Genomic DNA, 26,027 nt, shown 5'->3' with positions numbered 1-26,027 from the left:
GTGCGGGTCTAAAATGATGTCCCTGGTGTCCTTAGACAGCTCTTTGGTTTCGGCCATGGTGGAGAGGTTGGAGTGTGATTGAGTGTGTGGACAGGTTTCTTTTATACAGGCAATGAGTTCAAACAGGTGCAATTAATAAGTGCAGAGTAGGAGGGTTTCTTAAAGAAAAATGAACATGTCTGTGAGAGACAGAATTCTTGCTGGTTGGTAGGTGATGGAATACTTATTTCATACAATAAAATGCAAATTAATAATTTAAAAATCATACAATGTGATTTTCTGGACTTTTTTTTTTCTGTCTCTCCCAGTTGAAGTGTACGTATAATAAAAATCACAGCCCTATCCATTCTTTGTAGGTGGGAAAACTTGCAAAAATACCAGTGTTTCAAATACTTATTTTCCCCACTGTATGTCGCATGTGAACAGACTACATTGGAGCTATTTTATTGATGAGCTAAATAAATCAACTTACAAAAAGTAATAACGTTCCTAGTATAGCTGCCTTCAATTTCACATCCAGATCCAGAGAAAAATGAACATCAAAATTTATAGTATCTGGAAACAGAAAACAAGGAGTTCCATATAGAGAAATTCTTCCAACCTCAATTTTCTCCCTAATGGACGTTATCTATAAATATGAAAATAAGTTAACATAAAAATAAAGTTTAAATACAGGAAACGCAGGTTTGATCTAGTAGAAGTAAGGTCACAAATTCTTTAGGCTACTTTCACACTTGCGTTTTGGGCGAATGGATCCATTACAATAATACAACCGCATGCATCCATCATGAACGGATCAGTTTGTATTATCTGTAACATAGCCAAGACGGATCTGTCGTGAACTTCACTAAAAGTCAATGGGAGACGGCTTTGTTTTCTGTTGTGCCAGATTGTGTCAGAGAAAACAGATCCGTCCCCATTGACTCAATTGTGTGCCAGGATGGATCCGTTTGGCTCAGCTTCGTCAAGCGGACAGGAAAACGCTGCAGGCAGAGTTTTGGTGTCCGCCTCCAGAGCGGAATGGTGACTGAACAGAGGCAAACTGATGCATTCTTTTAAATTCAGAATGCATTATGGCAAAACTGATCCGTTTTGGACCGATTGTGAGAGCCCATGATGGATCTCACAAATGAAAAGCCAAAACGCGAGTGTGAAAGTAGCCTTAGAGACAATTTCAAGCCTTTTCAAATTAGGTCAGTCAAAGGTTATTTATACTCTGAGTTCCAAACAATAATGCTAAGAATGTGGCAGGTAGAAATGTATTGACATATTACACCTTTTTAACCTCAAATACAGCTACGAGCTGTGGGTGCTTCGAGCGCTGATATAATCTTAACGGAACAAAGCGGCAGTTTTATGAATCCTGTAGATGGGGTAAACTTATATAGGAGACATGCATACAATTTATCACAGTGGCTCATGCTGGATGGTAAATTTGGTGCAGGGATACACACTTTTGTCTAACTTTATACCACATATGGAATAACTTACTTTGAAACAGAAATCTATGCCAGAATTGGGAAACAATTTCGGGGTGAAATGTTGCAGCTTAGATCATGCTCACTTTCAGCTGGTCGGCCTACAAAAGCCTTTGTGGATGGCATTGGTAACTATAGGTGGGACCATACTGAGGCAATGATCTATGAGAGACATTGGGGGTATGTACACCAGTTTCCGGGCGTAAAAAAAACTTTACATTTTTGCATAAACAGCATTTTGAACAAATATTTTGTGACTTTTTGCATAGTACACTGCTCTTGCCACTTCTTTCAAAGTTGTTGGGGCTTAGCTAGATAGGACAGGGCCACTACGGCCAGACACATTTGCTATAATTATAAAAGAAAACTGGTGCAAATTATAAATTAAATCTATGCATAGGTTTCAGTTTCTGGCACATGGTCATCACAAATGTGATAAATTTATTAGAAGGACTGCACTTAATAAATTGGTTGCATCTAAATCAATAATTTTTAAATTTTATTTACTAAGACTGGCATGTGAAATGCCAGTCTTTAGTAAATGAGCCCCACTGAGTGACTCTCCTCAGATCATATTCAAGAAAGGGTGTTCCTTAACCACTTCCAGACCGGGCCATTTACCACCTTTCTGACCAGGCCTAATTTTGCAAATCTGACATGTCACTTTATGTGGTGATAACTTTGGAAAGCTTTTACTTATCCAAACCATTCAGATATTGTTTTCTTGTGACACATTGTACTTCATGTCAATGGTAAATTTGAGTCAATATGTTTCACCTTTATTTATAAAAAAATCCAAAAGTTAACGAAAATTTGAAAAAAATAACTTTTTTCTAAATTTGAATCTCTCTGCTTTTAAGACAGATAGTGATGCCTCATAAAATATTAATTAACATTCCTATATGTCTACTTTATGTGGGCATCATTTTGGTAATGTCATTTACTTTTTTTAGGACGTTAGAAGGTTAGAATTTTTTAAGCAATTTTTTTAAAAAAATTTAAGGACCTGTTCAGTTCTGAAGTCACTTTGTGGGGCTTACATAGTGGAAAACCCCCATACGTGACCCCATTGTAGAAACTACACCCCTCAAGTTACTCAAAACTTATTTTACAAACTTTTTTAACCCTCTAGTTGTTCCACAAGAATTAAAGGAAAATAAAGATGAATTTTCAAAATTTCAGTTTTTGGGCAGTTTTTCCATTTTAATCCATATTTTTTCTTTAACACATGGAGGGTTAACAGCCAAACAAAACCTAATATTTATTACCCTGATTCTGCGGTTTACATAAACACCCCACATGTGGTTGTAAACTGATGTAAGGGCACACGGCAGGGCGCAGAAGAAAAGCAACATCATATGGTTTTTGGAAGGCAGATTTTGCTGAACTGGTTTTAAGATGCCATGTCCCATTTGAAGCTCCCCCTGATGCACCCTTACAGTAGAAAATCCCAAAAAGTGACCCCATTTTGGAAACTAGGGGATAAGGTGCCAGTTTGATTGGTACTATTTTGGGGTACATATGATTTAAAAAATGTATTTTTTATAAGGCAAGGTAACAAAAAAAGGTCTGTTTGGCACTGTTTTTACTTTTATTTTTTACAACATACATCTGACAGGGTAGATCATGTGCTATTTTTATAGAACAGGTTTTTACAGACACAATGATATCAAATATGTCTAGTTTCTTTGTTTGTTTCAGTGTTACATAATAAAGCATTAAAAAAATAAAATATATGATTTTGTGTCTCCATTTTCTGAACGCCATATTGTTTTATTTTTCTGCTGATCATCTTGAGCAGGGGCTCATTTTTTGCAGGAAGAGTTGAGGTTTTTATTGGTACAATTTTTGGGTATATATGATTTTTTAATAATTCATTATTACACTTTATGTGGCAAGGTGACCAAAAAATTTGATGTTTTAGCACAGTTTTTATTTATTTATTTTACAGCATTCACCTTAGGGGTCAGGTCATGTGACATTTTTATACAGCAGGTCGTTACGGACGTGGAAATACCTAATATTTATACTTTTTCTTATTTATTTAAGTTTTACACAATAATATAATTTTTTTACCAAATAAATGTTTTAGTGTCTCCATAGTCTGAGAGCCATAGCTTTTTTATTTTTTGACCGATTGTCTTAGGATCTCATTTTTTGCGGGATGAGGTGACTGTTTGAGGGGCATGCGCCTTTTTGATCGCTTGGTGTTGAACTTTATGCGATGTTAGGTGACAAAAAATGGCTTTTTAAGGTGTTCACCTGAGGGATTAAGTCATGTGATATTTTTATAGAGCAGGTTGTTATGGAAATGGCAATACCTAATATGTCTACTTTTTTAAATTAATTTCACTTTACAACAATAATAGCAGTTTTGAAACAAAAAAATAATCAAATTTTAGTGTCTCCATGTTCTGAGAGCTATAGTTTTTTTTTTTGGACCAATTGTCTTAGGTAGGGTCTTCATTTTTGCGGAATGAGGAGGCAGTTTGATTGGTACTACTTGGGGGGCATATACCTTTTTGATCGCTTGGTGTTGCACTTTATGTGATGTTAGGGGACAAAAAATGCCTTTTTTGGTACTGTTTTTATTTTTTGTTTTTACAGTGTTCACCTGAGGGGTTAGGTCATGTGATATTTTTATAGAGCAGGTAGTTATGGATGCGGCAATACCTAATATGTATACTTTTTTTATTTATTTCACTTCAACACAGTAATCAATTTTTTTTTTAAAAATGATGTTTTAATGTCTCCATGCTCTGAGAGCGATATTTTTCATTTATTTTTAACGATTTTCTTATGTAGGGGCTCATTTTTTGAGAGATGAGGTGACAGTTTTATTGGTACTACTTGGGAGGCATATGCCTTTCTTATCACTTGCAGCAGGGGCCCGGCTGTCAGTGACTGCCGGGTCCGTGCCACTGATCTGGCGGGCGCAGCTCCTGTGCCCGGCCGATTAGCCCGCCGTACATGTACTTAAGGGGTTAATAACAGCTTGTCTTTACATGTTTCATATAATGGCCACTGTCTTTGGAAGGGTCTTCTATTATTAAGGATAATTGATAGCCTGTAACACCAAGAGAAGCTGCAATCATCCAGGATACAGAGTTGACCATAGGATGTAGGGGTTGTATGTCAGTAGTTTTCAGGATAGGAAGGTGGAACCACAGATCATGAGACAGCTGGAAAGGTTTTCAAACCTGTACAGTGAAAGGTCGTACATTGTAGAAGACAACAAGTCAACAAGTATGTCCTGCTCAATCCAGAGAAAAAGAACTGCGCAGTTTCAGAATTGGGCAGAAGGCTACAGGCTGAAGTCACATTACAGACCCAGACCACAACATAGGTAACATCCCTATAACAGAAGAGTGGATTTTAAGAGGGGAGCAGCATCATATCAGAATAAGCACTGGATTGAACTCAGAGTGAGTTCAAGTCATTAATTTAAAGGGACACTTGGTGTAAGGACTGTTGAGCTGTATCCTATAGAAGAATATTGACTACTTTGCATTGCTGTGGTTGCCTGCAATATCAACTAAATATAGTTTCTAGAGATTGTCCACAAATATAATTTAAGAAACCTACACTTCCCTTGGTCTGCAGCATTTACGGGACAATAAACTCGATGGAGTCCACAGGGGTGATTGCTACAGTCATTCAGATCTTTTCTTAACATTGGATTTTCTCTGTGATGTGGTTGACCTCTAGGCAAAATTAACAGTCATGGTTCTCTACTGCTAGCAGAAGAATCATATGCCTAAACCTCTGTCAATTTAGTAGTGCATATGAATGGGCAACCTAATAGGGGACTTGTTACATAAGAAGCAAGACTCCCCCAATCCTGTCTGTCTAGATGGAAGAGTTCATATTCAGGATCTATATCTCCTAAGTTTTCCATCCTCCAAGTCAGAGTGAAGCCCATAGCATGGGTCTCAGGACAATCAGGCATATCTGGCACATCCAGTTTGTCATCACAAAAGCTACATGCATCTTTACCAATATCTGGTGTGAGAAGTCGATGATAGATACGTGTCACCAAGGTGCCTGGCCTCGGTGAAATGAATCGGTAGTGTTTCGTCAGTAGCCCTAGGTTACTGACAGTTGTTATTAGTAGTTTAGCTGCTGGCTGCAGTTGATCTGGGTGGGTTTCATTGGAATAGTCAAAGAGCAGGGTGGAATGACTACTCCAATGTATCCAGGCCAGGTTTTGCTGGCCTATATACGCCAGGAAGCCCAGGAGAGCTGGGGGTGTGGTTCCTAGTCTGAAAGTGTAATAGACTGGGAGTGTAGCTGTGTGGAGTTGATTTAGCAGAGAGCCTGCTATTGCCAAGTCTCTTCCCCCTCAGGCTGGTGGTGGAAACCAGGAACTACAGAGGACTGTGTGTCAGGCGAGTTCACATTGACTGTGTAATTTTTGTGTTTACATGCAGAAGTAAGCTAATTTTTGTTGATACTGTTTTTTGGACACAATAAAAAGATCCAAAATGGATTATTGCATAATAAAAGACATGTACACTTCTGTGTTGAAGAAACAGTTAAGAGAGATTTGGGATTTTTTCACTAATTTAGGTAGGATTATCAAATAAATTCCACGAGTTTCCCTTTATAAATCACTATTTCAAAAGGATGATGGTAGACTATGATCCTGAGGTTGAACACAATCAAAACTCAAGACAGATCATGAAAATCCTGGGTTTCATGCCGGCAGCAATAGATGTTGTTCTTTGGGAGAAATTACATTTTAGAACACTCAAACAGAAGCTGCTGTTGAGATGGGATGGCAACACAGATCTTCTATGAAAGTCTTCTCCTGTCATGGGACTCAAAGTGATCCCTCATAAGATCCTGTGTTATTTTCATCTTCAGCTGTGAGGCAGAAAGGCATGGCTACTGTCCAACACCACCACCACTACCGTAACATCAATAAATCTGCAAGTTGGATCAAGATCTCAAGCCCATCTTGGAGAAGTAGTACACGACCTGGATTGGGCAGAGTCATAGGTCAAGGGCAGCTTGGATGTTTGGGCAAATCATATTCTAAACTGGGATATTCACTTGGCTCTCAATTACGATAACTATGTCAGGAACCATTTAAGCTTCCCCAGGAGGCCACAATAGTAAGTGATGTCCAATTGCTGGCCATCAAAGAAACATACTTTCCCAATTTAACAGAAAGAATGGTTGTTGGGACAGGAGAACCAGGAGATCACCTTGCCCACATTCCACATGGAGTCCACCTCAGACGATCAAAAAGAGTATAAAAGACTATGCCCTCTTGATGTTCAATGATGTCTCAATATTTATCTAGAACCCAGCATTTCAAATGTTGGATAACCTCTTTGTAACCTTTCAGTGGTCAAAGCACAAACTCTTGGCTTGTGTTATGATGACTTCATATACCCTTGCAAGGTGTGAGGGCTTACTCCACAAGAGCAATAACAGCATCTTGGGTTTAGAGGACGTTGGTACCAAACTCTAACTTTTGGAATGCTGCTGCAGAAGAAAATTGATTTCAAAGCCGCGGAGGAATCTAGTATTGAACATTAAGTTTTGAGTTCCATGTAATCCCATTATTGATCTGCTTTATCCGCATTGATCTGCATATATGTGTCCCCATACAAGGCATATGGCAAAATTCAAATTGAACTTCTAATGGGTTGCTTTCAAAAATAGCTATCTTCTTTCCACTCTTCCATAAAGGCCAGATTTGTGGAGTACGCAACTAATAGTTGTTTTGGAGACAGATTCTCCCACCTGAGCTGTGGATCTCTGTAGGACCTCCAGAGTGACCATGGGCCTCTTGGCTGCTTCTCTAATCAGTGTTTTGCCTGATTGTCTTGCCTGAGCTGGCCGCCATTTTACATTCAGTCTTTTGCCAGTGTAGGGAGAGGTTGCTGTGTGGAGCAGGGACAGACAGTCAGGGACACCAAATGATGGCTAATATGGCCACAAAAGTCCTTTTATGGACTGGTAAAGGTGTGCTATCGATAGGTGTGACATACTGAGGGGTGTGATATACTGTACTTATAATATACTTTCTAACATAGAAAGTATATTATAGTGCATTTGAACTGTGCAGCAGTTGTGTGCCGTTCTGCTGTGATACCGCAGCTATACAGAGGGACAAACGCTATTGGAACAATTAATTGCAACTGGTGTGATATACCAGTTGCCCCCCAAAAAATGATTGAGGCAGGGGTGTGATATACCTATAATATACTTTCTATATAGTGCATTTGTATTGTGCAGCAGTTGTGTGTGATTCTGCTGTGATACTGCAGTTATACAGAGGTACAAATGCGATTGGAACAACTAATTGCAACTGGTGTGATTTACCAGTTGCCTCCAAAAAACACTGATTAAGGCAGGGGTGTGATATACCTATAATATACTTTCTACATTTGCAAGAAAAAGTATGTGAACCCTTTGGAATTATATGGATTTCTGCACAAATTGGTCATAAAATGTGATCTGATCTTCATCTAAGTCACAACAATAGACAATCACAGTCTGCTTAAACTAATAACACACAAAGAGTTAAATGTTACCATGTTTTTATTGAACACACCATGTAAACATTCACAGTGCAGGTGGGAAAAGTATGTGAACCCTTAGATTTAATAACTGGTTGAACCTCCTTTGGCAGCAATAACTTCAACCAAACGTTTCCTGTAGTTGCAGATCAGATGTGCACAACTGTTTCAGTTCAGCAATATTCTTGGTGTGAATCGCTTTCTTGAGGTCATACCACAGCATCTCAATCGGGTTGAGGTCAGAACTCTGACTGGGCCACTCCAGAATGCGTATTTTCTTCTGTTTAAGCCATTCTGTTGTTGATTTACTTCTATTGTCACTGATGGTGTTACAGAAAACTAGAAGACACAAATGAAGAGCTGACTGACTTGATCCAAAACTAAGGCACAGGAGGGTAAGCCCTGTAAGAGCCCTAGCTCTCTCCCTTGCAGCCTATGCAAAAATCTCAATGGTAGAAAATTGCATACCCTCGTTCCTCGAAAGTATGACACCCGAACACCCTATAATAGTGAGGGGACACGACCACCGGCTCCCTATACTTAATACGGAGGGAGTCAGGGTCACCTAGGATTAAGCCCACCGGCAAACAGAAATAAAGAAAACAGACTTATCTTGTGGATGCAGCAGTAAGTGGATGCAGCAGCTTCTAGCATCAGCACACTCCAGGAAGTTGTATAAACCGCAAAGTAATGCAGTATGGGAGGGGATTTAAAGGGATGCAATCAGTTCAACTAGATGACAGCTGAGAGAGGGAAACGAGATGACAAAACAAAATCAAAACAAAAGAACCTCAGGCAGGAGGTTCTGAAGAACGTCTGTCAGAGCTTCTTAGATGTCTGGCGGTGACATCTATGCTTTAGGTCGTTGTCCTGTTGCATCACCCATCTTCTGTTGAGCTTCAGCTGGTGGACAGATGGCCCTAAGTTCTCCTGAAAAATTTCTTGATAAACTTGGAAATTCATTTTTCCTTCGATGATAGCAATCCGTCCAGGCCCTGACGCAGCAAAGCAGTCGAAAACCATGATGCCCCACCACCACCATACTTCACAGTTGGGATGAGGTTTTGATGTTGGTGTGCTGTGCCTCTTTTTCTCCACACATAGTGTTTGTGTTTCTTCCAAACAAATCAACTTTTGTCTCATCTGTCCACAGAATATTTTGCCAGTACTGCTGTGGAACATCCATGTGCTCTTGTGCAAACTGTAAACGTGCAGCAATGTTTTTTTTGGACAGCAGTGGCTTTCTCGGTGGTATCCTTCCATAAAATACATTCTTGTTTAGTGTTTCACTAACAAGGATGTTAGCATATGCCAGAGACTTTTGTAAGTCTTTAGCTGACACTCTAGGATTCTTCTTCACCTCATTGAGCAGTCTGCGCTGTGCTCTTGCAGTCATCTTTACAGGACGGCCACTCCTAGGGAGAGTAGCAGCAGTGCTGAACTTTCTTCATTTATAGACAATTTGTCTTACCGTGGACTGATGAATAGCAAGGCTTTTGGAGATACTTTTATAACCCTTTCCAGCTTTATGCAAGTCAACAATTCTTAATCGTAGGTCTTCTGAGAGCTCTTTTGTGCGAGGCATCATTCACATCAGGCAATGCTTCTTGTGAAAAGCAAACCCAGAACTGGTGTGTGTTTTTTATAGGGCCGGGCAGCTGTAACCAACACCTCCAATCTCATCTCATTGATTGGACTCCAGTTGGCTGACACCTCACTCCAATTTACTCTTGGAGATGTCATTAGTCTAGGGGTTCACATAGTTTTTACACCTGCACTGTGAATGTTTACATGATGTGTTCAATACAAACATGCACTGGTTCAAATGCACCCACTAAACCCAGGAGGTCAACATAAATATTCCAATAGTCTGAGACTATAATTTCCTGTTTCTGGTCTTATCATTAAAATATAACCTTTATTTGTTACTTTATTAATCAATCAATAACCACAAAAACAAAACATAAAGTTTTAAAAATACATATGGAGGGCTACTGTATTTTGGACTCGGGGTGTAGTGTCTCTGTTTTATTAGCCAATCAGAGAGATATTACTCCATATGTCACTGAGGCTATGTGCAGGCTACTTTCTACTCACACCTATGTTACTACACTTGATGTCTGTAATGTCGTCCGACACCAGACATTCCATCATCCAGCCGCACTTATTTTAGCCAGTCACTCAATAAGGTGTATCTCTGATTGGTATAATACTCTTATCTGTAAATCTCACTGTGGCTTTACAGCCTCGGTAATGGCACTATCCCTCAGATGTGTGCAGCGTCTGCAGATCGCCTCACTGCTTTTCCATTTTATGTCCTGCCATAATTCTTAAAAGCATTTAAAGACGCAGCTCCCCCAACATGTTTTACCGCTCTTGCGGCTTCTTCAGGGGGAATGGAGCCACTATCATCATGAGCGTCTCCTTCAGGGAATACTTTATATCCTTAGGGTGGATCTCACCGTCTGAATCACCTATAGGCATTCCGTCTCGTGTTGAGTGATGTCCTTATGGGTCAATCATGTCCTTTCTTTTTTCGCAATCACCGCCTTGCTAGGGAGGATCGAAGGGAGGTAGTCTGCACATGCGTCCGAGACTTAGAATTTTTCCTTCCTCGGTATACTAATACGCATGCGTTGAGGATTATGCTGAGTTAATACCCTAAGTCCATCTGCGCATGCGCCAGGACTTATAATTCCCATGTTCTGAAAGATTCATAGATTTTTATATATATATATATATATATATATATATATCTTCAAAGCGCGTGCGTAAGAACTTTGAATCTTTCCTATCTATTTATAATTGCGCATGCATTAGAACTTACTCGAATCCCGTCCATGTTCTGCTGTTATCTACGCATGCGCTGGAACTTAGAGTTTCCAGCATTCCGTATCCACTCTGTCTCTACTCGAGATATACATATTTCAGAGTGCTTGCGCTCGTACTTAGAACTTTTCGCGTCTCCATCTATTGACAGATGCACATGCGCTTGGTCTTGGAATTTAATTGTATACTTTCAGGGCGCATGTGTATATATTTAACACACTTTAAATATATACGCATGCGCCCTGAAAGTATACAATTAAATTCTAAGACCGAGCTCATGTGCATCTGTCAATAGATGGAGAAGTTCCAGCGCATGCATAGATAACAGCAGAACATGGACGGGATTCGAGTATAAGTTCTAACGCATGCGCAATTATAAATAGATAGGAAAGATTCAAAGTTCTTACGCACGCGCTTTGAAGAGCTATATATATATATAAAAAATCTATGAATCTTTCAGAACATGGGAATTATAAGTCCTGGCGCATGCGCAGATGGACTTAGGGTATTAACTCAGCATAAGCCTCAACGCATGCGTATTAGTATACCGAGGAAGGAAAAATTCTAACTCTCGGACGCATGCGCAGACTACCTCCCTTTGATCCTCCCGAGCAAGTCGGTGATTGCGAAAAAAGAAAGGATATGATTGGCCCATAAGGACATCACTCAACACGAGACGGAATGCCTATAGGTGATTCAGACGGTGAGATCCACCCTAAGGATATAAAGTATTCCCGGAAGGAGACGCTCGTGTTGATAGTGGCTCTATTCCCCCTGAAGAAACATGTTGGGGGAGCTGCGTCTTTAAACACTTTTAAAAATTGTGGCAGGGCATAAAATGGAAAAGCAGTGAGGCGATCTGCAGACACCACACACATCTGAGGGATAGTGCCGTTACCAAGGCTGTAAAGCCACAGTGAGATTTACAGATAAGAGTATTATACCAATCAGAGATACACCTTATTGAGTGACTGACTAAAATAAGTGCGGCTGGATGATAGAATGTCTGGTGTTGAACGACATTACAGACATCAAGTGTAGTAACATAGGTGTGAGTAGAAAGTAGCCTGCACATAGCCTCAGTGAGATATGGAGTAATATCTCTCTGATTGGCTAATAAAACAGATACACTACACCCTCAGTCCAAAATACAGCAGCCCTCGATATGTATTTTTAAAACTTTATGTTTTGATTTTTGTGGTTATTGATTGATTAATAAAATAACAAATAAAGGTTATATTTTAATGATAAGACCAGAAACAGGAAATTATAGTCTCAGACCAATACAAACATGGTAACATTTCATTATTTGTGTGTTATTAGTTTAAGCAGACTGTGATGGTCTATTGCTGCGACTTAGATGAAGATCAGATCATATTTTATGACCAATTTGTGCAGAAATCCATATAATTCCAAAGGGTTCACATACTTTTTCTTGCAACTGTATATAGTGCAGTTGTATTATGCAGCAGTTGTGTGCAGTTCTGCTAAAATAACGCAGCTATAAAGAGGGACAAACGCTATTGGAACAACTAATTGCAACTGGTGTGATATACCAGTTGCCCCCCAAAATTTTTTATTGAGGAAGGGGTGGGATATACCTATAATATACTTTCTATATAGTGCATTTGTATTATGCAGCAGTTGGGTGCGGTTCTGCTGAGATACCGCAGCTATACAGAGGGACAAACACTATTGGAACAACTATTTGCAACTTGTATGATATACCTGTTGTCCCCCCCAAAAACAACTAATTAAGGGGTTTGATATACCTGCTTTCAGCAAATACTTATTAAGGGGTTCTATTTACCTGCTTCCACAAATACTGCTCTTCTATAGGGACTTTGTCACAGGGTCATTTAAAAAATTATAGGCAGAGGAAGAGTCAGGCCATTCCGCAGGGCTGGTAAGGGTCGGGCAGGTGCACCAGGCCAGAGCCTAAGTGGGAATTTGGGGAAGGTGCGTGCGATTAAGTCATAGGACGCACCAAAGTTGGTTGAGTGGCTCACTCAGCCTTCTGCTTCTGCACCCTCCTCATCCTCTGTATCAGCACCCTTCTCACTCTCTGCTATGTGCTCCCCCAAAGACACCACCACAACCACCACCATAGCCCCTCCACTTGAGTCAGAGGAATTATTTTCCAATCTATTCCCAGACCTTACCAATGTGCAGCCATTCTTGGCATCGGATGAGGAAGAGGAGGTAGTAGCGGCCACCACCCAGCCGTCTAACAACAGTACCCAGATCAGCCCAAGGAGGGTGGTCCCCACTGTTGCTGCCTACTCCAAGATCTCTCATGTCAGTGGTGGTGAAGTTGACGATGATGACGTGTCGATGGACGTCAAGTGGGTGCCCACAAGAGAGGAATAGGAGGAGAGTTCAGAGGGAAAGATGGAGCAGCAGATAGGGAGGAGGAGGAGGAGAAGAAGCAGGCAGAACTCGCAGTGCACAGGAGGCAAAAAGCAGACTGCAAATGTATCTGGAACGAGCCATCCACCATGCACGGTCACATCTGGCGCTCCCAGTACGCCAGCACATGGCTCCGCAGTGTGGGCTTTTTTTAATGTGTCAGCTGCGGACAATAGTGTTGCCATCTGCAGCCTGTGCTGTCAACGCATAAGTTGCGGTATGTCCAACACTCACCTAGAGACAACTGCCTTAAGAAGGCACCTGGCCTCCCATCACCGAGCCCAGTGGGAGCAACACCTTAAGAACCCACAAAGCCACACTCCCGGTGCTCCACGTCCTGCCTCTTCTCCTTCTCCTCTCTCCTCCCATTTGTTCTCCACTCCACCTTCCACCGTGCCGTCATCGCGTTCATCTAGCAAAAGGCAGGCTTCCATGGCCCAAATGTTTGAACGCAAAAAGTTGATGACACCGGATAACCCTCTTGCCCAATGGCTGATCACGGCTTGTCGGAGCTGCTAGCCCACCAACTACTGCCATATAAACTGTTGGACTTGGAGGCCTTTAGAAAACATGTGGCCATTGGCACACCACAATGGAAGGTCCCCGGAAGGAAATATTTCTCCCAGAAGGGCATCCAAAAGCTATATGGCCATGTTCAGCGCCAAGTGAATGTATCTCTGGCACACAGTATGGGTGCAAAGATACATCTGACTACAGACACGTGGTCTAGCAAACACGAGCAGGGAAGGTACATAACTTTTACTGCCCACTGGGTGAACCTTCTGATGGCTGTCAAGCATGCAACCCGTGGCACCCGTGTGGATTTGGTGTTACCGCCATGGATTGCATGCAGGCCTGCCTCTTCTTCTCTCCTCCTACCCCATCCTCCATCTCCTCCTCTGCTGTCTCCTCCTTTTCCACTGCTACAGCCTCTTCTGCTGCACCCCCCCAGTTCCCCAGAAGCTATTCAATGTGCCAGGTGAGACATTGCCATGCTGTGCTGCGGCTGTTGTGCCTGGAAGCCAAAAGCCACACCGGTCCTGCACTCCTTTCAGCTCTGCTGTCACAGGCCGCTCAATTTGACAGTTGGTAAAGTGGTGTGCGACAACGGTCCCAATCTGCTGAGTGCGCTTAAACAGGGCAAAATGACACGTCCTGAACTTAGACGTGCAGCGATTCGTTGTCAAATACCCCGGGGGTCCAGGATGCCTTGCGGCAGGCCAGGAAAATTTGTGGCCATTTTAGAAGATCTTACACAGCCATGGCTCGCCTTGCTGACGTTCAGTGGCGACACCACTTGCTCGTCAGATGTCTGATTTATGACTGCCCGACTCCCTGGAACTCTATGCATTATGGGCTGCTCCAGCATAAAGGTGCCGTTAACGACTACCTGTACAAACTCTGTGGCAGGACAGGTTTTGGGGAGTTATTTTTTTTCACTGCGCCAGTGGCTGCTCATGCACGACGCATGCAGACTTCTGCGGCCAATTGATGAGTTCACCCAACTGGTCAGTCGCAGCCAGGGCACCATCAGTGACATCGTACCTTACGCCTTCTTTCTGGAGCGTGCATTGCGTCGTTTCATAAATCAAGCCGTCGAGGAGCAAGAGCAGGAAGATGAGGAAGTCGCAATGCTGGATGAATTCCCAGTGGGGGCTACTCCATCTGAGACAAGTCAGCAGAAGTCTGAGGACGAGACAGAGGATGGTGCCTGGAGGGAGGAGGAGGAGAAGGAGCAAGAAGAGCAGGCTTTAAACTTTTCTGGGATCCCTGGTGCTGTCTGTGGATGGGTGGAGGAGACTGAGGACAACATTCTACTGGGCGATGAGCAGGAGTCAGGCTGCTCCACCACTTCTAATTTAGTGCAAATGGGGAATTTCATGGTCCAGTGTTTGAAGAGGGACCCCCTTTTAAAAAGCATAAAGAGCAAGGACCCGTACTGGGTGACAATGTACTTAGACCCCCAGTACAAACACAAAATGACAGACATGTCACCAGAATCACAGAGGGCTGTCAGAATGCAGAATTTCCAGGCCTTGCTTTGAGAGATGCTGCATTCTGCTGTTGCAGGCGTTGGCAGAGGAATTTCCACCCACAGAGAAACAGTTGTGGGTACCAATCATACCGCGTATGCAAGAAGAAGGCGGTTTGAAGATGTGTTGGTCACTTCGGATATGAGATCATTCTTGCAGCCAATCCATCGACAGCCGGCCTCCGGATCCAGCCTCAGGGAACGCCTAGACCGACAGGTGTCCGACTACATCAGGTTAACGGCCGATGTGGACGCGATGCTCTGAGACGTAAGGTACCCCTTGACTACTGGCTGTTCAGTCTTGACCTGTGGCCAGAGCTGGCACAATTTTGCCTTGGAACTCTTGGCTTGCTGTCATGCCCTGCTCTGACTATGTGTGGAGGTTGGCCAGAATAGCAGCACGTGTTTAGTGTTTTGTTTTGGAGTCGTGCTGGATCTGCCTCCCATCAGGTGCACTGGGTGGGGTAATTAGTTTAAATGGCTCTCAATTCCAGTGCTCTGGGTGGGTTATAGAAATCAGTCTGGCCTTGGAAGCAAGGAAGGAAGGTTGTCTGTTCCAGCTCAGAAAAGATAAGTGTAGTTTCAGTTTTTGTTGTTTGCTGTCTAGGTTGTGTTTGTGTCATCTCTCCCATCCAGGTTCTGTGCGAGCAGGCTGCTCCTATTTCCCCTTTTCACCATCTCAGGAAATCTAGGATGTTTTAGCCCAGGCACGGGGACACATCATTCCTACCACCAAGGTCTGAATGTGGGCTGAGCAGTGCAGGGAGAGAGGTCAGGGATTAGCTAGGAGGTGACCCTTCCCCTGCTTCTCGCCTAGAGCCTGGTTGTTGGTTTATCTGTGTGTCTGAGTGCTCGACCGCCGTGACACTTGCCCCTCGAGTGTCCTGTCTGAAAGGACGTTCAGCGCAGCAGGGGGGATCATGACTGATAAGCGCACTCGTCTAGCTCACGACAGTGTGGACTACCTCACATTTCAAAAAATTAATGAGGCATGGATCTCGGAGGAATTAAACACCTGTGACGACCACGTTTAATTGAATTTCCTCATGCCAGCCCACACATATCCACCACCACCCAGAACAAATATTGGTGCCTGTCTTATGTAAATACAGTGGCATAAAAGGCCTTTTCTGTCCGGTGAATGCCTAATGTTTGGGACCTCGGAGGAATTTAACACCTGTGACGACCACATGTTATCGAATTTCAACTATTATCATTTGGGGTTTTTCAAGAGGGGGGATTTTGTTAGCCATGATTTTAATTTAATTTTATATATTTTTTTTCTTTAAAACGTATGTATTTGACATGTATTTTTCCTGGCCTGCAGTAAAATTGTTATCCAATGACTAATATACCTCCAGCCACATTATCAATTGTTCTTTTCTGTACATTGAATGAATAATTTTTGGGGCCTATACTCCACTGGCCTGAAGTAAAATTGTTATCCAATGACCGTCTAATATACCTCCAGCCACATAATAACTTGATGTTTTCTGTCCAGTGAATGCCTAATGTTTGGGGCCTGTACTCCTGTGGCCTAAAATAATTTTTTTCTAGGCTCCAGCAGGCCACATTTTTGACAGTTTCCCTTTTAAAACGCATAAAAATGCCCCCTGATTAAAATACATATTTTTTGTGGGAATTTTTGCCATTGATCCCCCTCTGGTATGTCACTGTCCATGTTGTGGGACAATTTGTGCTCTTCTAGTAAGTATTTAATGGTTGCAAATATGACCTGAAGGTTTTTCAGGTTCGCCTGCCATTACAATGAATGGGGCCTGCCGCGAACTTGTGGTTTGCGAACATTTGATCGCGTTTGCGAATCATCCCGGCCGATGTTTCTCCATCACTACATACCACTACTGAAGTGTGACTTGTTCCATTTGCTGTTGGTTCCAGTACAATCAAATCTGGACCCTATATATTACTATAATTTGCCTTTGTGAATTATTAGGGGGTTTAGGGGTCATCAGATTGCATTGCGTGAGCTTAACCATTACAATCAGCCACACTTATATGCAGGCTACAGTTAGGAGCTCTGACACATTTTATTTTCCTAAAAAATTGTGTTTATATTCCTAATACAATGCTGCTATAATATTAGGACAGATATGTCACCGCACCATGCCAGTTATGTCTATCCAAATAATGTTGTGCATATATGTGCATCAACCTTTGGCACGTCATCTGTTGTGAAATTACACAACTTACATTACTTTCAGCATACAAGTTGCTCAGCTTTTCTCATAACTTCCACAGAAATGAATGTAGCATTCGGGGAATTGTAGCTCTAGAGCAGCTGGAATGCAGGAAGTTGCTGTCCCTTGGGTGAGACAGTTCTCTGTCTATGATAAAAGTGAAACTTCAGGCTTTTAGATGTACTTTTAGTCCTACGTTTATGACCATATTTTTCATCCATATCCACATTTTTGTGGACAGCATACTGACACATTCATTTCTATGGGACCATGCACATATCTGTATTTTTTGCAGATCTGTGTCTCCTTTCCACAAATTACAGAACATGTCCTATTGTGATCTCCACTGAAGATGAGACTAGTCATTTCTATTGATGGGAGTGAGAAAATGCCAATCCGGTATTGCTGCTCAGCTCCATTGAAGTGAAAGAGGCTGAGCATTAATACTAGATACAACCTGTGGACACATGTGGTGCTGTTTTTGGAAGAAAGCAGACATCTTTTCTAGTCCTGGGCAATCTTTTTTTAGTTGGGATCTCTAATAAATATTTTATTCATATCAATAACAATAAAACATTACATTGTGTCAAGTCTGTTATTTGTCCATTCTATAGTCTTGATGATTAATTGCCTTTGATTTTCTACAGGAACTTGGAAGTCAGGCAGTGTTTATGTCATTACTATAAACACCAAAAAAGGCCAATGGGACTACACCATATAAAAAGTATTACAATCTTTATTAGTCAAAAAGATAATAGATGAATCAGAGGACAGAAAGAGACAGATACAAAAAATAGATACCGCAAACATAGCAAGAATCGACACAGATCACTTTATCAGGTATTAGGCCCCTTGCTATGTTCGCTGTATCTATTTTTCATCCTGTCTCTTTCTGTCCTCTGATTCATCTATTATCTTTTTGACTAATAAAGATTGTAATACTTTTTATATGGTGTAGTCCCCTTGGCATTTTTTGGTGTTGGTAGTAATTGTATTGGATCCATGGGATTTTTTTTCTAGATTGTTTGATAGAAATAGTGAGGTTGTTGTAGGTTATTTAGTGTTTCTGTGATGGCAAAATGGCTTGAAAGGGGGGAGGGGGTCAAAGTAGATCACTAGAGGAAAAAGGAGGAGAGCTGACCAATCATGCTAACCGGTTTGGGACTTGATGTAGCAGGATCAACATTAGGTGACCGATCACACCCCTATGTGTATGGTGTGAGACATGTAGAGGTGGAATATGAGTCTATAGGGTGACTGAATTAGAGCAACTTTGACTGTGTGGAGGTGAGAAACAGCAAAAATGTGCAAGAATATTGGTACTGTCAGTAGGATATCGTGTGTCAAGCAAGATTAGAGCGGAATGCTGTTCATGGGCATGAATGCTCTTTATACTGTGAGAAAGCTATATGAAGCATTCTGCTCACTGGGATTTCTTGCTGAGAACCAGTTAGTATGCTGAGAACAATTCGCAGGCACAGAACACTTTGTGATCAATACGCTGCTCTGTAGATCCAGCTGCATATAAATTCTATTTGCACATGCATGTCCACTAGAATCTCTTGATTTTCAAAGAGCATTGCAGTCCAAACAGCAGGGGGTGCCAAAGTAAGTAAAATTTGCTATATCTTGAACAAGATACATTTTTTTTAAATAATTCCGTTTACTGAAATAGTTCATTTTCTATAAACGATAATTGAATTGCCACTTTGGTTCCTGGGGCAATCCCTTTAAAGGTGTTAGCAGTTTTGACCACTGGGCTGGGGAGACCAGGTCAAACATACCTTTTCTGGAGCTTTAATCATTAGGAGTAGTGTGATTAAGATTTATTCTGCTAGATTCTGCTCCTGCATGTGTCCAGGAGTCAGGGCTGCACAGTGCAGTGTTAATGGGCGGATTGGCCATAGACCCTACAGCAAAATTTCACGGTGGGCCGATGCCCCAGGGGACCACCCAAGTCCTCCTCTCTGCCGCTGACCGGGTACATAATGAACTCTCAACAGTAATTAACGCTGTGAGAATCAGGTACTCACTTACCCAGCTAGCAACCACACGTGCCCTCCTGAATTCAACTGATGTGGCCCTCACCTCCCCACCTGACACCCCTGCTCCATAGACAACTGGAGGAGGGGAACAGATTATGGTAGCTATTGATGGCCACCACAGAGGGCCAGCTTTTGGGGCAATATATTGTGCTGCACTGTTAGTTGGTTCTGCTGGGGTGGTATTTTGCACTATGGTATTGTTGACCCCACCTACTTGTGTTGCCCTGCCTTCTGTTAATTTGGACATGCCTAAAAAATGGGGCCACTTTTAGTTTTTTTTTTCCAGGGCCACTTTCAGTTCCCAGTCTGCCCCTGGAAGTGTCCTCTACATTGACCTGCTTCACAGGCCCTCCCCTGTGATCTGAGTGACTGCTATAGCATCCAGCCAGGAGACCATGCACGGTAAGAGATGAAGAGATATGTTCATGAGGGTACATATAAATATATTTAATGTAAAATAAGATATTAAAAATTACCTTAAATTTCTTCTCAAAGAAGTTGCTATGTAGTGGAGATATTTGCAGCACTTCATCACCATTTTCATTCAGAATTTTAAATGTCACTGTACATGGAAATAATCCTCTAACTATATAGGCCATTGGTACCCCAGATGCCATTCTCACTTCAGTCTTTAGAAAAACAATAAAACAAGCATAAATAATACTGTTAGCCGCCCTCCTTCTCCAGGTAAGGTGGTATTTTTAGGATGACAAAATATACACAAGTATTCCATATTTAAAGTGTACCTGTCGTTTCAGTTTATTTTTGATATAGTGTAGGGACAGGCATGTTAAATATTTTTGTAATATACTTCATTAGGGAAAGATGTTTCTTTGCATTCGAAAACACGGTGTAAAGAGTCTTCTTAGTGATGCTCTCACTAAGTTGCAAAGGAGAAACAGAACCGAGAGCTGAAGACGCCTGTTTGTAACAAGTCAGGTGATGGCCAGAGATAGGGCACATGTGGGGTACTGACAAGAGGCAGGCTGGAGGCCCTTACACACAGGCATATTCAGTGCTCAGTAGAACAGAAGACTTAAAGGGGCATTTCAATCACAGACAATGGGGGCATATCGTAGGATATGCCCCCATTGTCTGATTGGTTCGTGTCCCACCTCTGGGACCCGCACCTACAACGAGAATGGAGCAGGGAGAGCTGTGGCTGGAGGACCCCGGTTTTCCCAGGGTCCGTCCACCACCAAAAACTGCTCCCATATACGTGAATGGGAGCGCACCGCGCAAGTGCAGCCCCTGCTCCCATTCATTTCTATGGGGCAGATGGAAATAGCCGAACCATCGCTTGGCTATTTTTGGCAGCCCCATAGAAATGAATAGAGGGTGGCTACCCATGCACAGTGCACCCTCCGTTCTTTTTCCCACTCTGTTCTCATTATAGGTGCGGATCCAAGAGGTGGGACCCGCACCTATCAGACAATGCGGGCATATCCTAGCGATATGCCCCCATTGTCTGTGATGGTAATACTCCTTTAAGACAGACTCTCCTTAATAAAACCTAGCGAAAGCTTTGCTAAGAAAACTTTTTAGATCCTGCTTTCTAGTACAATGAAACATCCTTCTCTAATAAAGTAGATTACACAACTGTTTAACATCCCTGTCCCTACACTATATTGAAAATAAACTGAAACGACAGGTACACTTTAAAAGGGTTATGAATAGAGTTGGCAAACCCCCAACTTAGCCTCATCTGTAAAGAGAAACTTCCCGGCGCTGGCTCGCTGCTCCTTCTTCTCCAGGCCTGTGACGCTCCGCTAAACTCCCTTGATAACAACTGGTTTGAAATTGCTGCAGCCAATCACTAGCTGTGGCGGTGACCAACTCCCCTTACGTCATGAAAAATAGTTGCATGAAGCAAGGGGATAAGGGGATCTAGTCTCCTCCATGACCAGTGATCGGCAGTGGCAATGTCAAACCGGATGTTGGTTTTAGCATAAAAACCGAGTGGAGCTTCACAGACCTGGAGAAGAAGGACTGGGGAACCAGTAGTGGGAAGCAGGTAAGTAAGTTTCATTTTACAGGTCCAGTCGGGGGGGGGGGGGGGGGGGGGAGGTAAATTTGGTTCCAAAATAAAATAAAATCTAAAATCTTTAACAACCCCTTTAAGTGTAGTCTTCAGTCCAGTGATTTATTAAAGAAAGTCTAAATTGTGGTTTATAATACATAGAAAAACATATGTCCAGTCTTCTTACACCATAAAATATAAATATTTTAAAACTAGATCTTTGCCACCCAAATTGTGTCTTTAGCTTGTAATTGCCATGGCTTTTCAGATAGTTTGCTACAGGTCAATTACTATTTCATGAAAACGAATCCTCTGCCCACCTCACACTGCTTTAGAATCCATCACACATTATTAAAAAACATATGGGATGGTATATGAGCAGGTAGCACATCTTGGTCTCTCAAGAGAGATTTATGACATAATTCAGTGAGAATGTGAAGCCCCTACTATAATTTTCAGGCCAATGATTGGGTATATGCATTTCTAAGGTTAGAAAGAGCAGGAATGTAAATGACTTAAATATAAGTATTACTAAATCTATTCCCAAAATGGTAGATTTCAATCTGGTTACCCCCTCCTGCTCTATAATATGCAGCCTACAGATGTTCAACGTGACAGGTTCCCTATAAACTTTATGACAAAGCAGCTTACCGTGTCAAACTAAGATGGGTCATGGTTGTATAGCATCCATTAGAGGGTTTGTCCCATGACTTTTTACATTTCTCTGTGAGATCTCACAAAACATAGCAATTATTGCAGCTGTATTCATTTTTAAAAAATGTCCATGTGTCTATTCCTGTTACATACTTTTTATGGCATTCCTGGTGTTCCTTTATCGAACATCCAACTGATGCGCCCTGCCTCGGTGAAAAGATGTAGGTTGTAGCGACTGGTTGTTCTGCACATGAAAAGGAATGACTCTACTGCCATAAAGTATGAATGAGCTACTGGGCATGCGTGCCCCACTGTACAAAAATTTTTAGGTAGGTGGTTTGGTTTTTGGTGTTTTTTCTTTTCCCTTTTTAGAACATCCATCTAATGTGTTCACTGGGGATGGACACACCTATTCATTATTTTACCTTCACCATCCAGATCCTATTGCACTTAGCAGCTGAATGACTATTTCTTTTATGCAGGCCAGCCAATAAGAACCAGTACACTAAATTTGATTTTTTTCCACCAGCAAAGAACAGATTAGGTACTGTAGACACACTGAGAAGCAATCAGACAAACACTAGGTGCACCATAACAAATGTGTAACAGCAATACCTAGACATATGAGTATTTTTTTAGAATCTAATTAAAAGCATATTTTTGTGCAATTTTTTACAGAGCTGTATAATATAAGATATTTATTCAAGAGACAACCTCTCTGATATTGACTTCTATATGTTTGCATATCCTCCCCAAGAGGTTTACGAAGGCATCAAAACTTTCAAGAGAAATCATATTTTCTTAAAAACAACACAAATTTGAAGTTTTAAAGGGGTTATCCTTGAATTTATACTGATGACCTATCCTCTGTATAGGTCATCATATTAGTTCGGTGGAGATTATGGGAGTTAGAAGATTCCTAGGCCAGTGACATCATCGTACATCGGTCACATGGCCTAGATGCAGCTCAGCCCCATTAAAGTCAATGAGGCTGAGCTGCAATATCAATCACAGCACTATACAATGTACAGTGCTGTGCTTGGAAAGCTGCTGGAGCCCGCAATGTTCACCACAGCTTCGGTGAGGCGAGTAGCTCCCTAAAACAGCTTATTGGTTGGGGTGCCGGGACTTGGGCACCTGCCGATGGAATAATGGCGACCAATCCTGAGGATAGGTTATCATTATCAATTTCTGGATAATCCCTTTAAGTCAAAGTCTCATTTCAAATATACAGGTTATGTAGATTAAGTCATACATACTTTTGGATTGCAACATAAAGTAAATAATTGGAAAGGTTTGTAGACTTCCATAACAAGATTTCCTGTATTATCACAAATCCTCCCGGTAATGGATCTATTTCCTAAACAGAAGTATTGGCAAGCGCAATTATAGTCTTCAGTGATGGTGTACACTTTTTGGCCCATGCTGTTCTTTATCTCATATACGATTTGCCTACAGACTGAATAGAAATATTAACACATTATACATGGATAAAAGATTATGACTGCTTACTTAGCAATATTTATAGCTACAGACAGCAAGCATTTTTGAGTTACATGAGAAAGTAACCACATAAAGGGCAGTAGACCAATAGATAACCAAATTTTCTTGTGGCGGAAAGTCAGTCCCCCTGGTTTAGAAATAGTTTCTCCCTCTATAGCAGGCAGTTCTCGACCATACAATGACAGGAGATAGAAGGTCATGTGATTCTACACGTCCATGAGACAGGAGAAGTAGGGCAATGTGTTTTGGGGTGTATTTTTACATATACCCATGCTGGGTGAGAGAAATATCTCAGTAAATTGACAACTTTGTATAAAAAAAATGAAAAAAGTTGTCATTTACAGAGATATTTCTCACACACAGTATGGGTATATGTAAAAATACACCCCAAAACACATTGCCCTACTTCTCCTGAGTACGGCGATACCACATGTGTGACACTTTTTTGCAGCCAAGATGTGCAAAGGGGCCCTAATTCCAATGAGTACCTTTAGGATTTCACAGGGCATTTTTACGCATTTGGATTCTGTGAGGGGTATGGTGAGTTCATGTAAGATTTTAAGATTTTTTGTCACAAGTTAGTGGAAAATGTGACTTTGTAAGAAAAAAAAGAAAAAACAAAAAATATATCAATTTCCACTAACTTATGCCAAAAAAAAAATCTTCTATGAACTCGCCATGCCCCTCAAAATTGATCTTTATAGCGCCACAGCGATTTTACTGTGTTTTTGCAGTGATCAGAAAAAAAAAAATCTGTCACTGCGGTGTGGCGGACTGAACGCAAGTGTGCGCACAAGATCAGGCCTGATAGGGCGAACACTGCGTTTTTTGTAGCGCCTATAGAACATGTCCTATTCTTGTCCACAATTTTTTGGATCCGATCCGATCCGCAAAACACATAAGGTTGTCTGAATGGAGCCTTACAGGGGGTGATCAATGACAGGGGGTGATCAGGGAGTCTATATGGGGTGATCAGGGGTTAATAAGTGACAGGGGGGAGTGTAGTGTAGTGTGGGACCAAGCAAAAGGGACCACCAGAGGACCAGGTAGCAGGTATATTAGATGCTGTTAACAAAACAGCGTCTAATATACTTTTTTAGGGTTAAAAAAAATCGAATCTACAGCCTGCCAGCGAATGATCGCTGCTGGCAGGCTGTAGATTAACTTGTCAGCCGCGCGTCGCTGTGAACGCGCGCCCGTTCACAGGAAATCTCGGCTCTTGCGGGATGATGCACTGAGGCGTCAAGGAGGAATAACCCGGCCGCCCGCAGGACGCATCCCTGCTTTAGGCGGTCGGGAGAAGGTTAATAAAAGTTAATTAATAACAATATGCATGTACCCCAAAGATGTGAAAATTACAAATATATGGTTTCAAAGGTAATAATAGTCTCTACCTTTCGAAGAAATAAATACGGTCCAGAAAAAAGTACTTACCCTGCATACATTTAAGTTTAAGTTGCACTAGCATTTGGGATGCCTGCAAAGCAAGGTTGACATATAGGGTTACAGGATTGTAGAATTTAAAGCAAATTTCCCTCACTTGTATGGGACAAAGCTCAGAGGGGTATTACCCTGGGTTCACACCTGAGCGTTCCTCAAACGCGCGTTTTACGCGCGTTTTTGTCGCGCGTTTTTATGCGCGTTTTTTGTAATAGTAAACGCGCGTTTGACGCGCGTTTGTGTCATTGACTGCAGTGTCCTATGGCCACAAACGCGCGTCAAAACGCCCCAAAGAAGCTCAAGTACTTGTTTGAGCGTCGGGCGTTTTACAGCGCGTTCGTACGCGCTGTAAAACGCCCAGGTGTGAACCCTTCCCATAGGGAAGCATTGGTTTTCATGTCTTAAGCGTTTTACAGCGCGTTTGAACGCGCTGTAAATTGCTCAGGTGTGAACCCAGGGTTAAAGTTTTGTTATATTGACCCACACTGTAGTGGTGGGGCAGGGTAATTACAGCTTTCAAACAAACAGTTAGAATTGCACAAAACACAGCTCTCGCACTAAAATAATAATAACCTTTATTTGTATACTGCTAACATATTCAGCAGCGCTTTACACTTCAGGGGTTCATGTACAAACAGTCATAAATAACATAACAGACAAGTCAATAATTACAATTACCGTATATACTTGAGTATAAGACAAGTTTTTGGGCACAGATTTTCGTCTTATACTCGAGTCTAGGTCTGTATTATGGCAACTTACATTGCCATAATACAGACCATGACATGTTGGGGGCAGGAGAAGCTGTTACTTACCTTTACAGCTGCTCCGGTCAGCTCCCAGCACGTCCGCGCGGCACCTCTGTTAAGCTCCCAGTGTAAATCTC

General features: G+C 41.8%; 1 protein-coding gene across 1 annotated transcript in view; it reads right to left on the bottom strand.

The window, feature by feature from the left end:
- The window catches only part of LOC122936074 (phospholipid scramblase 1-like), a 42,002-nt gene that overhangs the window by 2,351 nt on the left and 13,624 nt on the right, over positions 1 to 26,027 (bottom strand). The window contains exons 4-7 of the mRNA XM_044292073.1: positions 25,136 to 25,178; positions 23,458 to 23,657; positions 20,001 to 20,153; positions 473 to 628 (exon numbers count right to left, since the gene is read on the bottom strand). Coding sequence (XP_044148008.1) covers positions 473 to 628; positions 20,001 to 20,153; positions 23,458 to 23,657; positions 25,136 to 25,178 — 552 coding nt within the window. The remainder of the gene's footprint in view (positions 1 to 472; positions 629 to 20,000; positions 20,154 to 23,457; positions 23,658 to 25,135; positions 25,179 to 26,027) is intronic.

Source organism: Bufo gargarizans, chromosome 4 (genome assembly GCF_014858855.1).
Source record: "Bufo gargarizans isolate SCDJY-AF-19 chromosome 4, ASM1485885v1, whole genome shotgun sequence".
In the NCBI taxonomy this organism is placed as follows: Eukaryota; Metazoa; Chordata; class Amphibia; order Anura; family Bufonidae; genus Bufo; species Bufo gargarizans.
The sequence above is the reverse complement of the archived record's forward strand: the minus strand, read 5'-3'. Positions and strand labels throughout refer to the sequence as shown.